Source organism: Stegodyphus dumicola, chromosome 2, assembly GCF_044657685.1.
Source record: "Stegodyphus dumicola isolate Sdum_Otavi_A_Nest chromosome 2, ASM4465768v1".
NCBI classification, from domain to species: Eukaryota; Metazoa; Arthropoda; class Arachnida; order Araneae; family Eresidae; genus Stegodyphus; species Stegodyphus dumicola.
In genome coordinates this window covers 160,195,892-160,213,520 of record NC_140769.1, presented here as the reverse complement: position 1 = coordinate 160,213,520, position 17,629 = coordinate 160,195,892, and the positions used below count along the sequence as shown (strand labels likewise).

At 32.0% G+C, this 17,629-nt stretch overlaps 1 protein-coding gene across 1 annotated transcript; it reads right to left on the bottom strand.

The window, feature by feature from the left end:
- Positions 1-247: 247 nt before the first annotated feature.
- LOC146998627 (uncharacterized protein F54H12.2-like) lies at positions 248-13,234 on the bottom strand. Its single transcript, XM_085810236.1, has 3 exons — positions 13,139-13,234; positions 807-1,511; positions 248-736 (listed from the first exon to the last, which is right to left on the bottom strand). Exons 1-3 carry the CDS (start codon positions 13,232-13,234, stop codon positions 248-250), a joined length of 1,290 nt encoding a protein of 429 aa, XP_085666362.1.
- Positions 13,235-17,629: the final 4,395 nt, after the last annotated feature.

Here is a 17,629-nt window from a genome sequence, read left to right as displayed (position 1 = left end):
TCCACATACATTAGAAGTTACACTCTGTATTGGAATATTATTCAATTTTACATTTGAACAGTGAAATCCATAAAAATCTGGAGATTGTCCATAAGAATAAAAACATTCTAATTCTTCATCTTGAAAAAAGACTACTTAATGCGCTCGGGGTTCTCTGGACTTGTCTGTATTCACAACGATGGCTGATCTTCTAATTAGGGGAGGTATTTTATCTGCTGGATAAACTCCTCGAAAGACAGCTGCTGCTTTACGAGATAAAATGTCTTGTATAATATGACCATCCATCAGTTAAAGTCAAAAATGATGTTCCTCGATTTATTAATTTAATCACGTTATCAAATTCTGCAAAGATAATCACACACACGGTTTGCTCGAGAGGTTGGCTGAACTTTAACTCAATCCGTAGATTAGAATGCTTAATGAGATTCATGTGCTCCCCGTCACAAAGATCTGGAGATATTTCGAAATCAAATAACACATTACCTTGTAAATAGTATTCTCTCGAGATAAAAATGCCTTGATCTTGCTGGGATTTATTGAAAAACAGGCTATGATAAGCTCGAATATAATTGTTGTTATCAAAATTTGGTTCCAGTGGCTTGTAAGGCACAGGCTGTCCATCGACGTACACTCCAATGAAATTCAGGTGATAATGTTTAAATTCAAATGGTGACTTGGTAAAATTTCCGTGAAAAGCGTCATTATCAACACATCTAATTACAATTCTTCGAGGCATCTGAACAACAAAAACATTGTCTTGTATCAAAGACATGCTTTTGGGGAATGGAATAGACTTTACATAATACTCTATTAATAGAATACTCGGCATTACTCTTTTCTAACGCTTTGGCATGACCTAGGATAACTCCAGGGTTCACACGCACTTTTCTCACGAAAAGAGATACATTCTCTAAAACCACTTTATGACCTGCTTTTCCTTGCAAACAAAACTCCGGCTTGCTTCTTATGAGAGTTAATTTAACATCCACTATATTTAATAAAAGCCTTTTTTGATGAAATAAATCAAAATGAATGCCACCAATCATATCAACTGTAGAACTCAGTTTAAAAAAGGAAGATCGCTTCTCTAGATCTTTGTCATACATTTCAGCTGTCAATTTTGAAGTTTTACTATCATAGCCGTGATTGAGCAAAGTTTCGATATAAGCTCTATAGGGATATGTGTTACTAGAAGAAGACACCAGTCGTTCGTTTAATGTTACATGCACCTGAGAAAATAAAGAATGCAGGAGCAAATTTACTGGGCCGATGCTAGCATCTTTATCCAGAGATGAACCATCCGTTTTTATTATTTTTGCTCTCACGTAGAGTTGTGTTTGTGACAAGTCAATATAATCTTCTCCACTGCCTGAAATACGAAATTCTACGGGACCTCCATCAAATACATTAGATAGAGGATGAAACTGAACCCATTGGCCGCTCTGAATCGCCGTTTGAGTTCCAGGTAAAGGAAAAAGTTCTAATTTCGGATTTAAGACATTCAGGGGAATCTTTCATGATAAAAGCCATTATGAATCGAAAATATCACGTCTTCTCTGCTTCACAGCTTTTGGAGAAATGAAGTGTTTTTGACTGACTGACTGATAACTTATAACCAGAATACCACTGAGATCAGTAGTTTATCTGGCTCAATCAAATTTATGCCAAATGGGCACAATAACATAGAACCATCTTTACATAATGTCCGCCGTAAGGAGGAGCAAAGACGGATAAAGAATAGGAAGACCAGCAACGCAAGAGCACACTAGCAAGTAACCGGCGCGGTAAAGGCGTGACTAAGTGGGAGTCATAAAATGAGTGTAGAATGTGAATAAAACTAGTGAATTTAAGAAATACACAGTACAATAAATGAGTAAGATACAAAATTAAGAATGCTAATAAACACATTATGAAGTTATGAAGTACATTATTTACAGGTAGGCACTAAAGTGTTTTGACTGTTTTCGCTTCCTTTTATACTTGCCACTACCAACCATGGTCTGGGATTTACGAATAGCTTTTACCGCTAATACTTTTCCCACCTCTTTGGCTCTTTGTTTAGCAGCAGACTTAATGTTTTCACCTGCCAACACATAATTTGCGATGAGAGCTCCGGTGCGCAACCGTTCTTCCCCGCCCTTTTGGCTCTTTTCACAAGCAAAGGCATAGCAGAGCGAAATAGACTACGAAAAAATCCCCGAGACCTTAGCCCTTTTGATAGGGTTGGCCAGGGCCGGCGGAAGCGGGCCCACAAGGCCTTCTTTGCAGGGGTTACGTGGTCAGAGCGGACGTGGTTGGAGCGGACAGTGGCTACAGCGGACACGTGAGGTTAACTGGTTGAGTTAGAGCGGACATTTTTGCACCTATTGTATTGTTTACCTAATTAGTCACATGTCACCTATTATGTACTTTCGAGCTTTGCACCTGCTGTAGAGATAAACCGATATTTTAAGAGTAAAGGTTTTTCAGTGGATGTTTTATCCTTATGAAGTGTGTATGTCGTTTTATAGCCTCGAAAAAGTCTGTGATGGAACCCATAGCCATTTCAACAAAATTGCTCTCTACAAATAAAGGAAAAGGATATTTAGTTGTAGATGATTAGCCATGCCGTTTACACCGAAAATATAAATTAGGAATGAGCTGGGTATGTAAGACAGATCGTTGTAAAGCAGGGATGTCAAACTCATAGGTACACTTGGGTTAAACAAACAAGGTTTAACTTTAGGCGGGCCCCCCCCCAAAAAAAATCAATATTCATAGAAACGTAGATTTAATAATACAATAATACAATAATAAACTTATATATATATATATATTTATATAGAAAAGAACAAGAAAAATTTAATGTTTACGTTCTGATACTTGACATCTCTTCTCTGCTATTATCTTTCCTATTTCGGGAGAAATTTTGTTTGCAGTGATAACTTTCAACGCTGACCCAAGGTGAGCATCATTAATACGATTTCTAATAGGAGACTTATTACCTTTCATGACTGAAAATAACTGCTCGCACCGATAAGTGCTACCAAACATGGAAATAATTTCATATGCGAATTTTCGAGTATTTTCAAACCTCGCTGGTAAATATTTGTAAAATTCAGGCACGCCCACTTCAATGAATTTTGCTTTCAAGTTTGAGTTGCATTGAATCTCGATCACCTCCATTTGCATATGGCTGGGTACTGAATACTTATGGAGAAAATCGAAGAATTAATAGTATTATTATTAGTACATTAATAGTATTATTACATATCAAGCAGATTATTTTATCTTTTATTTCACAGCAAAAATATCCTAATTCCCATTTTACTTGGAATATTCTATGTTCGTCAGCGATTTTTCGTTTAATTTTACTACCACTTGGTTTTGATATAGACATACTGAATACAAGTGCTGGAATAAACACGGTTAACGTTAAAAAGCTAACAAAAATTTATTCTTTCCACAAGAGATAAATTAAAATGCTGAAATATTTCTTCAAAAATATTCTAACAATATCACAAAATGTCAAACGTTTAGCAAAAATCGATTCAAAACAGAGAAACTAATTCTATCTCACAGCGAAATCGCTACAAATCAATCACAGCATTAAGTAAAGAAACAGTTCGCTAGAACTACAGCTACTACTGAGATGAGTTGTTTGTTCTCGGCTTTTATAAGCTTTATAATTAATTTCTCGAATATACTGGAAACATCTATAAATATCTGGATTTTAACTATGAAATCCGTAACAATATGAATTAAGTAATAATTAATAATAAAGCAAAGTGCATGCACATGCATGCACCAATATATCGTACAAAACTATGATTGGAAAACTGAGACCATGAGTTCGGCCACATTCGGCTATCGGGAGATGCGTACAAGTTCTGAGTGCACGTGTCCCCCAAAAGCCGAAGGTAGCTGAACGCAAGCTACTCACACGCATTTGTAATTTAAGTAGTGTGTGTGTCAGCTCGCTGTGAGTAATCTAACAACACTGAATAAATTATCGTTAATTACTTAGCAGTAAACATTTCATTTTTTTCTTCGTCGATATGTTATTTTATTATTTGCCGATATATTGGCCGGGCCGCAAAAATATTTGTTGTGGGCCGCGAGTTTGACATCCTTGTTGTAAAGGAAATGTAAAGACAAATTTTCAGAACGAAGTACTGAAGAAAACTGAACATTCCTGCGTGCCCAACATTACTGAGATGGAAGTTAAAAGGAAGTTAGAGACTTGCAGAAAAAGAGTCCGAGAAGAAACGTCAGTTCCCGTTCCCAAGATATTTCAAGAACTTTCAGAATTATATCAGAAAGGTTATGATTTCGTCACTAAAATACCGACATACTACAGTGCCAAGAGTAATTCCAGTGCCTTGTAATTCGATAATCGAATGCGAAAACAGAAAACTTGGGTAAAAAAAAAAGTTATCCCACTTGAAAGAGATTTGCCACTTAAAATACTGTTTAAATTATATTTAAGATTTTTAAAAATATTTATTTACTTATTTATCTGCACCCTTTATCTGTTGTTGGGGAAAAAATGTGTCCGCTCTAACCACGATGAGTTTCGTAGTGTCCGCTCTGACCACGAAATCGTTTGTGTCCGCTCTGACCACGTCCGCTGCAGCCACACCACCTTTGCAGGCGGGCGCCGACCAGCCAACGACACAGAGATTTTTTTTTTTTTAATGCAAAAGAAATTGCACTTATCGGGGAAGAAAAAAAAATGTTCCTTGAATGCTTACACAGGACGCGTAATGGCAGACCGCACATTGAGTTGAACAGTGTTAAGCGAATTTCGCTTACTGCGCATGCTTGATGGTGTACCTTTGGCGCGGGAAGAAATATTGGCGACTAAAAGCAACCCCAGGACTTAGAAGAGAAGGGCTAGCTCATAGAGCTTTTCCTCTTGAAGCAGAAAGTGAGAAGTGATGACGTAGCCATGATGACACTGAGCGCGCCAATATAATTCACAGCTTGGATATTAGCGTTTTTGAACCAGCGTTTAAAATGAGCTGTGTGTGAAAGATAGCTATAATTTGGAAGAGGCAATGTTACTGCTTTATGCATTTTAGACTGAACCATTAAAAAATGTAATAATGCTTACTCAATTTTAAAATAATAGATAAAATGTGCTACTCTTTTAACATAAAGTTCCGTGATTTTTTTTAAATTTTTATTTGCAGGTTTTTTTATTTCATGCACGTTTATTTCTAATCATTTCTTTATTTGCATGCTAACTGAGAGAATTTTTATACTGCTTCTAAAATAACTATAATAGCAGCTATTTAAATTTACTCAAAAAACAACTTTACATTGACATAGGTTAAAACATATATGACATATATGACAACATTTCTGCTAACCTACGTTTGATTTTTTGCCTAATTGTAAATTTTACATTGTTATAATTCTCTTCCGATTCAATATAATAGATATTTTTTAAATAATTTTGTAATTTATACTTATATCTATATTACAATTAAATAAATGTATATAAGATTGTTACCTTAATTTTGACGAAATAGCTTTATTCAGAGTACCTAAAACAGTTATTTAATTTTTCAAAAGTGTGAGTAAAGGAAGCAGGTCTTTTTATGCCAATTACTTTGATGTTTTATACTATTATATTTTATCTAGAATGCTAATCTAGCACAAATTCTAATCAATAATTAGTTGCAAAGGATACAATAAGAATAACTTTAACAAGTACTTAACAAAATTAGTTTGTTAAATACTTGTTATTATTGTTGGTACTATTTTGGTACTATTCATAATATCGAAGATATTATCGATTAACTCATAGAAGTCAGATGCTTTCTGATTTCCTGTGGGGTAGAGTATACCTTTTGCGGTACTTTTTGAAAATAATGTTTTCTCTGGAGCGACTTTTTGTCTCTCGCTTCCCTTGACCATTAAATAATTTGGTTTTAGTTTGTGACACAATTTGATTTCTTCTCAATCTCTATTTAAAACCTCTTTAATAATATCAAAATTTAAAACAGTTACATCTTCTAAAACAAATCCTCTATCTAAAATGCGGTTTCTAAGTAATTTGAGGCAGAGTGCGAAATGAGACATCTGATTGAAGCAAACTGCACATTTTGAAAAGAACCAACTTAGTCCAGTTTAGAGTCATAGCAGAGTTTTCAATCTATATGCATTTCGTCGAAACTGAGAACGCATATTTTTTCTACAGAATACAAATATTCGCTTCTTTCCTTCTTTAGAGTAAGAACATTACTTTAAATTCTTGGACTACACTAAAATTTAGAAAACACTAAAAAATAAAATAAACACCATTTCTTTAATTTGATAATACTAGGTAAAGATATTCCAATTTTTTTCTTAATTTTTTTTTCTTTCCAAAAATCATAGCTTTAAGATGACAGAGCTCTTATGACGATGCAACGTGAAATATTTTCACTAGTCCACCTGATTTTTTTCTTCTTATTCAGTAATGCATTAATCTGTGTCTTTATAAAAATAGGCTTTAGACATTTTTCCAAATTCTCCGATTTGTGCTCCCCCCCCCCAAATTTCGCTATTTGAGATTTTAATTTCTGATACCAATTTCTGTCTAGATGTTGTCCACCTTCATTGTCGCTGAACAAACATTCTAAAATTTTTCTTTTTTCTATTTTTCAATACTTTAATACAATTTAATACAATTTTCTAAGGATATTATTTTGTTCTTCAAATTATCAATGCATTCTTATTTATCCTTAAACATTCAGGATGATCTACATTTTCATTTGTGAGTTTTATTTCAAAATCATTAAAATTTGATTTATTATTGTCATCATCAGTTTCGATTTATTATTGTCATCATAATTTACTTTCGGCACAGCATTTCATTTCAACAGTTTCTTTTTGTGGCTATCCAAACAAGCGATTTTTCATATTTGCATAAACACTGCATAGAAAATGTTCGCTGCAGATTTTTCCGCTCTTCACATTAATAGAATCTTCTCTTTGACATTTGCGTATCCATTCTTTCGTCAAAAGCAAACTCTCATTTGGATCCTTTGGTCCCATGAAATAAAATATCTCATCCTTTCATACTTCTGTAAGTGCTACGGCACGTTACTGCAGCGCAAAAAGCCATATTACGTAAACGATACTTTACAATATAGAATTTAAAATAAAAACTGACTAAAATTACATATATATAAATTATTTTAAATATATACATTATTAGAAAACAGATATATATATTATTAAAATTAATTTGGGATATGTAACCTCTAGAAAATCGTCTCGCAGCTCAATGAAACTACTGTTTTAAACGCGGGAAATCAGGACAGGTGGCATCACAGTGACGTCAGATTATTGCCTCTTACGTCCCCCATTAGTTTCGCGTCGGCGAGGAGTCGAACAAAGAAATGAGCTAGCCCTTCTATTTATCCCTGAAGCAACCCTACGCTAGCTTATTCGTGATCTCCATGGCTGTCGAGTGTGGGGGAATGATGTGTATAACTGCAATGTTGTGGAACTTTGTTTATTAGTTATTTTAACGTTCATACGCTTTGCACTTGCTTATTTTCTAATATATGTTTCATTTTAATTTGTGTAACAGTGCATTTAATAATTGCTACCATATATTGTGCTTAATAATTCGTTATTTAGATGTAATTTGTTTACATGTTGTAATTCTCAGTAATGTAAACTGGATTTTCCCGCTTAGTTTGTTAACGTATATTCGCGCTTTTATTTCTTATTTAAAAGAATTAAATAAACAGCATTTTTGAATTGTAAAATTTCTTCAATGTTATTTGCAAACACTTGCTATATTTTTTACGTATGTCCGTGTTTCTTTACGTATGTACGAATGGAACGTATGGTAAATTCTGAGTTGTTTTTATTCCTTAAAAGTGTAATGAATAAATTTTCAACTAATATATCCTAAATTTCAGTCTTTTGAGCGAAAATTCGTACAGTTCCAAAGTAAAGTGCAGAATTTCATAAGTATAACATATTACATTTTGAATGCAAACACTGCTTCACATTATTTCGTAATAATTATTTACATCTCCTCCACCTATGCCTGTATCAATTTTTTCATCGGGTTATTTGTCAGTATATCCTGGTAGAATTATAAATATATTGTTAGAAAAGGTTTTTCCTGTATCATCTGCAAGGAACAGAAATTTAAAGCGATGAATTATTGGAATGAATTTTAGTCAGCATTTGAAGTTATTTAGAATTCCACTGCAGTGGAAAATATGTTATTTAGATTTCTGTTGCATTAAAAATTATTTGCTGCATAGAAATATAATTATAAGCTGCATAGAAATATTATTTTGAAATGCAAACATTTTAAGTACCAAAATTAAAAGTATTTAAAAGGTAGCTATTGTCATTGATGATAGATTAATTGACTTGTCAAGGGAAACAAACCAAGTCTTCAGTACATAAACAATATATTTTTTATTCTGGGGGTGAACATTGTTATTAATGGTGATATAATCAAATAAATAACAAAGAATCTGCAAGTGAAAAGTATTTTACCATTTCTTTGAATTTAGATATTTTTCCGAATATTCCAAGCATTTAAAAGAAATATATTTCATAATATTTTACATATTTTGTAACTGTGAATGTATTCGTAGTTCCAGAAGTTCTGAATATTTGCAGAAACACATATTTCGGTCTATGATTTAGCTGACTTCGTAAGTTAAGAAATAAATTTTTCTTTAATATTAACAAATGATTTTATATTAATAAGAAATTGGTACATTTGTAATTCCCCCCCCCCAAAAAAATTCTTTAAGACTAGCAAATACGTACATAAATTTGATTCCCCCCAGTATGTGTGACGAGTACGTTCCATTAGACTTCGTGATTATTTTGTAACAGCTCTACTTATTGCCAAAATTGGATCTTTATGCATATATATATATATAATGCATACAACATACATGCAAAGTTATGATAGCTGTTAATATATCATAATTGACTAGACATTACGAATACTGTTTCTCTTTCAAGACATGTACTTTCAAATGTTTTCATAACAACTTCTGTATTTATTTAGAATTGCCATGAATTTCGGTCTTGACGAGTTTTCGATCTTTACTCCTACATTATTTCCCCTACTGGGGCAGTCCTGGTACGCATAAATTTTCCTTAAAAAAGGAGCATGTTAACATCTTTAAGAACAGGAGGAAGGCGAGCGTGTCACCATCTATTGACGGTGGAAGTAATAAGCGTCTTGGAGTTTAATAAGCAGGACGAACGTAGTAGAGGTTACCGCAATTGTAAGGATGAAAGTGAAATTTTTGCATAAGAGAAAATGAGTATATCAAGTGTGGTGAACGTAGCGAAGTGGTGAGGAGAGTAATATTATCCATATGGTCACTGGAGGTGAAATTAAAATTTTTTGCAGGTCACGTGATGCGATATATACAAGTCCTTTGCGGTTTAAGGTTCTGTTGAGGATCGAACCCTGAATGCTATGAGTAGCGAAGTAGTGAGGGGTGACCGCTCGGCTATGAAGCTCTTATTTAGTTAGAAAAAATTCTACTGATAAAATACTACACACAGAAATATTTTTAAAATGGTGTTTAAGAATGCTGTTGATTTTTCAGAGACACAGTAACAATTTAACTGGTTATAACCTTAACAGAGCAGAGATGTCAAACAGAAAAAGAAATGCTCCAATGCCAAATTAAAATATTTGATCATAAAACAAATGTAATTACAGTTAACTTATTTTCGAACTTGAAGATTGATTATCAAGTATAAGTTAATGTTTAATAAAAGAATTTCATGAAAACCACCTAAATTGGAAGTACAATGAAAATAGTAGATTTTGTAGATTACCGTTATGTTTATTTATGGGAAATTAACAGAATGTAACCTATGTTATGAATATAAAGGTAATTTTTATTTTTAACTCTCGCTAATTAAACATAAAACATTTACAGAAGTTTGAATATTTGGTGTAAAATTCAATTTTTCATTATTAAGATTAAATGCCCTTTCCACCAATTACTTTTCTTGATTTAATAAATCTCCTTTTGGTCTTTCTTACACCTTATACGAGTTTCACCCACTTTGGTAATGTATACTGTGTGAGAACTCTGGAAAACTTAAGCGACTTCTCGTTATGTTTTGGAAATTACAACAGAGGTTTGGAATATGTGTAAAAAAAAAAAAAAAAAAAAAAAAAAAAACCTTTTATAGACTCGGACAAATTAACAGAGTGCACAGCGTGTTCATACAGAATCAGCTAGCATTTATGGCGTAAATCAAAAGTAACGAAATGAATTCAACTAAGTAAATTTTAGTTAGTCTGAAGGCTACACAGAAAGAAACTGCACAAATTATCTCAGACCTAATATTGTAGTATGATATTCAAATAGATTCTCCCATCTAAAACCTCTTCCTTTCAATACTACTGCTTTCTACCTCATTCGAATAAAATTAGCATTCTGGCAGGAAAATGGAAAGGAAGGAAGAAAGCTAATTATCATAAAATAGCTGGTTAATAAAAATAAATGAGAACTCTACAACCTCAATTCACTATTTTAATTTAGCCATTTTCATTTTTATGCAGCCTTTATATCGAAGTATGCATTTGTTTTGGTGTCAATAAACTTAATTCTTTCATTTTTTACCCGATTACGTAACATCACATGCGACAGCTGTAAATATGAAAAACACATGCATATATCCAGCAGCATGTTAATTTCTTTTGAATATATGGTGTCTGTAATCTACAAAAGAAAACTGTAAATTCAAAATACAAGATGTAAACATAGGTCTCCTGTTAGGTCCTACAAATAATAAAAAATAATAATTAAAAATTAAACACTGTGTAGAGAGTTAAAAGCATAACACAGAAACTTGTTGAAAAATTAACATGTATATCACTTTGCCCGAGTGTTATGGTCAGAATCCCATTCTGTATAATAATATATGCATTTGACATTACTATTAGGTATTGCTAATTAAATTAACATTTAAATACTTCAATGAAATATTAAGAAAATGAGAAAAATTATGAATAATACTTACTATATGATATGAATTTTTTAAAAGTGAGCTAATTAATAAACAAAGAGCAAAATATATAGTTCCATATTCTTTACACTGAAGTCTACTTCATGCTTATTATATCATCATTAGTTATGAGGGCAGAATATTTGTGGTCTTCACCTTGCAAAATCATGAGGAACATTTTAATATAGGAAAATTTCATATAATGGCCAGTAGCTGAAGTGAATGAAATGAGTATTTTAAATTCACTAGAAATTTAGGGTCATGTAATGTTTAAATATTTCAAGTTTTGGAAGAAACTATTTAAAATGTCTTTTTTTTGGGGGGGATGGGTTGCTTTAACTGCTTTTGGGCTACAGATTTCAGCCATATAATCTCATAAATAGCATTTAAAGATTAATTTTTTAACCCAGGCAGATCATATTTCCTCATATGAAATTATTGTTAAAAATTTATTCACTGCCTTACTTATTCATTACACACAATATATTCATATACTAATTAATCATATATTAATACAATATTCAAATACTAATAATTAAATCCTTAAAAAATGTTCCTCTATTAAAAGGAAAAACATTTTAAAATGTCCAATTGAGCAGTATTTGTTTTACCTCAAAATATGTAACTATTGTATTATTTTTCAAATTCGTTATTAATACATGAATTAAGTAAACTCAAGTATTATTTAGAATCGAGGATTAGTGATATGGGATGTTTAGAATGTTCAGGGTTTTATGGAAAAGTACTACTGAATGGTAAAAAGGTTTATTAAAATTCAAATACGGTGATTCAATGATGTAATATATACACATATAATTAATATGCACAACAAACGATTATTGTATGAAATGCATGACAGAGCAAGAATGAAAACATACATGAATTTACAATAACATAAGCTGCAAAATAAACAGAATACAAGAAAACTCACATAAATTTACAATAATATGAAACAATTAAGTGTTATGAGTAATAACATTAGTCAGATTTTTCCTTATAGTTAAATCTTCATTTTCATTACTCTTTTAATATCTTGTGTTGGTGGTTGGCCTGCACACATTCTTTAAGCGATAATCTCTGTGGCACTTCATCAAACCCTAAATTGTTGAAGCAAACATTACCAAATGCTAACTTGTAATGACATTAATACATGCATCATAACAAATACACAATGAATATTAAGAAAATGTTAATGTACCAATATTTCTTGTTTCAGTAGTATCAATTCTTGAAATATCATAAAAGAGGAATTAGACATTTTTGATTAAACATTCAATTATACATCTATTAATTTCAGTGTTATCGTGTGGCACCAGGGTAACTATGCGAGACACACTAATCCCCTCGAAGATTTCTGATTTACAAAATAATTTTGGCAGTAACTTGTAAAGGCTAAAAAAATATTATCAAAAAGATACAATTCTTAAGTAATTACGTATATTTTGCAGAAATACTTCGGAACTGTTTGAGCTGGTATTCGTGAGAATCCTTGAGTAATTTTTTGAATGCAGAATAGTTTAACTGAGAAACAACAGAATGCAGCCAAATGATATCCCTAAGTATTATTTCATTTCACTTTCTAATGCATGCATAATAGCATTAATTTAGAATTTAATAAAAACATTAAAAATAATTACATGAAGCAAGATCTCTAAAATTTCAAAATTGCATATAATTAAAATCTAGTTTAATATCTGCAATATATTTTTAACTCATCATATTTTCATAAATTTAACTTTACAATCTAAGACTAATTACAATAAAGCATACTTTATGACACAAGAATATGAACTTCCAGATAAAGTGTATCATTTAGTCCAAGATTAAAAACTATGGTAGGAAACATTCTGGAAAACCACATTTAATATGTTTTAAACTATTTTACTTTCCTAGATAATCTCATTAAAATTATTAAATGTTCATCAATCTTTTCGTCAATTTCTGTTACCTGCCAGCGAGGTAGAATGTATTCACCAAGACACAAAGAATATGTATTACATACATGTAAAATATAGAAAATACAGTGGCTTTGCTCTGCGCGAGCATACAACCTATAATTAACTTACTGCAGTTTCAGGATCTTATCCTAGACCAGTACTTTCGAGAACATTCTGGCATGTTATATAACCGCTAGTACACATACCGAATACGTGCCATTTTTCGTCCGACTGCTTTCTTCTACCACTGCTACAAGACCTTGCAGCTGCTCCTCCCATCTTGTTCTTTCTTTTGTTCCCATCTTGTTTTGTTTGTTTTTTCAATCTTTTCGTCAATTTCTGTTACCTGCCAGCGAGGTAGAATGTATTCACCAAGACACAAAGAATATGTATTACATACATGTAAAATATAGAAAATACAGTGGCTTTGCTCTGCGCGAGCATACAACCTATAATTAACTTACTGCAGTTTCAGGATCTTATCCTAGACCAGTACTTTCGAGAACATTCTGGCATGTTATATAACCGCTAGTACACATACTGAATACGTGCCATTTTTCGTCCGACTGCTTTCTTCTACCACTGCTACAAGACCTTGCAGCTGCTCCTCCCATCTTGTTCTTTCTTTTGTTCCCATCTTGTTTTGTTTGTTTTTTCAATCTTTTCGTCAATTTCTGTTACCTGCCAGCGAGGTAGAATGTATTCACCAAGACACAAAGAATATGTATTACATACATGTAAAATATAGAAAATACAGTGGCTTTGCTCTGCGCGAGCATACAACCTATAATTAACTTACTGCAGTTTCAGGATCTTATCCTAGACCAGTACTTTCGAGAACATTCTGGCATGTTATATAACCGCTAGTACACATACTGAATACGTGCCATTTTTCGACCGACTGCTTTCTTCTACCACTGCTACAAGACCTTGCAGCTGCTCCTCCCATCTTGTTCTTTCTTTTGTTAAAGCAGATATGACGTACAGTCTAAATTTAATCTTACTTAATTTAAATCAATATTGAATATATAATTTTGAGAATTTCATCTAAAGGCAAAATGATCTGCTGGGAGAATTGAATAAAGATGTGGGATCTAAAAAGTTAAATCCTTCTTTGTCGTCATTTTGCAGCCTTCTATTCAGCCATAACAATGCCCGGCCTATGATGTAGTTATATTGTCAAGCTTTCGTCATTCCTGTGCCTGCCAAAATATTACATATACACGTATGAAAATTACAGTCAAAAGTCTTTAATTCGGACGTCCATAATCCGGACCTGAAAGCTACAAACTTTCTGCGCATGCGTAAACGCATACCTTTACGAATGCGCATATGCGTTTACTCGCGCGCATAATACGTTTACGCATGCGCGTTTAATGTATAACAGACGGTATAAGCTAAGCTAAAATTATCTAATTATCTATTTCAGTTAATGTTGCAGATTGCGTTGTTTCTTAATCTTCTAATTGGATCCGGCTTATTATTTTGTGAAGACTGTTAGAGCAATTTTATAAAAGTAAGCTTGAACTTTCGATTATGTCAAAAAGAATTTCCGATTCTGGAGCCGCCAAAGGATCTACAAAGTGAAAGCATGTTTCGATGTCCATCAAACAAAAAGTGGAATTGCTGCAAAAAATGGATAAAGGCATATCCTTTGTTTCTCTAACTGTTCCGAAATCTTTTTATCAATTTCCCGCTGCTCTGCGGGGAGGAGGGAACGTCGCGGCGTGCAATGAACTGGAAGTTGACCTGTCAGCACTATCCTTATCTTCAGGGCAGATGTTTTTATTTTATTCGGCTTATAATTCCTTACTAAATGTAGTATTTCATCTCGATGTACTCCGTCTTTGATATGATTTAAATCAAATTCATCGTCATTATAAATATCACGAATACACATCAAAAAGTTTTCTGGTTGCAATTTTCTAATTTCGACTATGCGTAATGTATGATTTACGCATGCGTGCGTTGAAAGAAATGTTTAATAAAGTAAATAAATAAATATTAAGGTTTTTTCTGTAAGTTTTGATACCTTTTAGATCATAATTGCTCTTTATTTCATAAATTACTGTTTCATATTTTTAATTTTATAATTTCTGCATGCCATCTTACCAGATTTAAATTGATGATCTATAATCCGGAAAAACCGATAATCCGGAATCGCCGAAGTCCCGACGAGTCCGGATTAAAGACGTTTGACTGTATTAATATAAGCTACATAGTGTAATATACTACGATTGATTTGTCACAGTAATTAGAATAAAAGTCTGAAATATTGCCGTGTCTTGCAAAATATCAACTGAATCTGTACACAAGATACGAAATATCAACTAAATCTATACACAAGAATTTTCCATTAAAAATTTCTGTGCAGACCTGATAATCATTATATATACTGCTCTTTGTATAATGTACTGAACTGTAAAGCTCCAGGTATACAAAACATTTCAAGACACTCGATATTTATTCTGTTGCAGAAGTAGACTGTTTATTTTCAATATATATAATAATAAGTGAAGATGATACGTGACAAATCTTTCAGTTCTGTAATTTTTATATCTAATATTCAGTGCACTATTATGCTAATAAGCAATCTTTATTCTCAAATCCGTGCATTATATGTTGGTGATTATGAGTGGTCTATTATTCATCTGTTTTCTTATCCGTCATGGCGACTATACTAAGTCTGTTAATCAAAGCTCAAATGTATGCCTGTCTCCTGTAATTTTAAAGAAATATTTGAAGGAAAGATAGGTTAAATTACATAATAATTATACATACTTTGCCTGTGTGTTTACAGTCAGACATAATATTCAACAACTAATATGCTTGAAAATGCCCAAGTGGGATTTGAATGGCTTCAATAAATATACTGGAAAATTAAATAAAAGTATTATAAAAATATTGCGCCCATTTGGATGGCTTAAATAATAGTTGTGTAATAAAAGAACATTTTAGGTATGATATTAACTAATTATTTTTTTTTATTTTATCTCTTTGACCTTTAAAATGAAGAGGTAATGTTTCTAGTTGATATTATGTGAAAACCTGAAATCAAAAAAAAAAAAAAAAAGAGAAAACTACACTAATTCTAAAAATGTTTCCAAAGTTCACACATCTGCAAGAAACTAATAAGGTCAACAATGCCTGATTAACTGAATTTGTTGGCAGATGATGATTCAAATCTGAATATAGAAGACATGTAAACAGTATAAAAGCATACCAAATTTATATCAGTGTACGAGTCATCATATGTGTGAATGAGTACCTACTATAAATTAAGTACAAGTCTTACTCTGAACTACTTAGTATGCTTATACACTAATTTTTGCATTTTCTTAATTCATATTTTTAATTAGCATTATTACAAAATTAAATAATATCTGTAATAATTGTAACTGAAACAACTGTATTTGAAATTTCACCTCTTTCATAATAACCACAATTGCCTAGTTGCCTAGTACATATTCATTAGCAAAGCATACAATTAAGTGCTTCACAGTATTATTAACAGTAAGGATGCTATCACACGTCGGTTTGTTTTGGAAGAACAACTGTTTGGAACAATTTTTCTGCTTTGTCACAACAGCCAATTATCATAGATCACTTTGGGGTTAACATGGGAAACTGGTTCCCCATTACAAACAAGCTGATAGTTGATTGATTGAAAACGAACAATTTGCAATTTTTTTATAAAGGAAGGAAAAAGTTGCATGTCTTTCTTTCAATAGTAAACCAGGCAGAAAAATTGTCCGAAACAAGTTGTTCATGTTGATGTGTGATAAGGGTCTCAGACATCATTACTTACATCTAACATTTCACTTCCAGAAACAAGGGTCAAAATGTTTCAGCTGCCATTCACTGTGCCAATGCCTGAAATTAAAAAAAATCATTTTATAAAAATCTTTAAGAGGATGATTCAAGTATTGAAAAATCTTAGATCATAACTTGGTCATACACACAAAATATATTATTTTTTATACCACTAAAATAATATGTTGTTCAGTGCTGAATGAATTATTTAACAATAGGAGAGGGTCAATGGTTGTGAAATCACATCATAATAATAAGAGAATTTATAAAAAATGAAATAAGGGGTTTTATTTTTATTTTATTTAAATTTTACTATTTAGTTAAGAATAATTATCCTACTAACTTTAATTCATATATTCAACTCTGAAACACACTTTCTACATCTTATCTTTGGCTACTATAGTCTGTGTAGTCAGCTTGACAGATACAGTCAGCAAATGATGATTGACAGCCATAATTGTTATCTTGTCTTCCTGGTACATGTGCAGTACACGTACATGTTTTCCTACAACTTGCATGATCGCATACATACTTTTTCACTGCAGAAATATACAATTTTATGAAGAACTAATTTGCAATAATATATAGCACACATGAAAACAAGCCAAGCATACTTTACATTAAAGTGCAATGTTATGTAATCATTGATGAAAATTATATACATCAAAATATACTTTATTGTTGACTTTACTATTACTTTAGGATTATTAAAAATCATCATCAATTCCTACATGCTGTACAATCATCTTAAAAATAGAACATGTTACATTTAATATTTCAACAGGTTTTTCTATTCAATAGATATTTGATAATATAAGAAGTTAAGTAAATTTGAACTAATTATATTTTATTTTTACCAATTCTTTACAGTTATACCACAATTC

What these genes read in the sequence shown, in the direction of transcription:
- LOC146998627 (XM_085810236.1), bottom strand. Translation starts at nt 13,234, where the DNA reads ATGGGAACAAAAGAAAGAACAAGATGGGAGGAGCAGCTGCAAGGTCTT. An exon ending in CGAAAAATGGCACGTATTCG is followed by an intron (nt 1,512 to 13,138) that starts GTATGTGTACTA and finishes TTATCATGAAAG; the next exon opens with ATTCCCCTGAATGTCTTAAA. An exon ending in CCGAGTATTCTATTAATAGA is followed by an intron (nt 737 to 806) that starts GTATTATGTAAA and finishes TTTGTTGTTCAG; the next exon opens with ATGCCTCGAAGAATTGTAAT.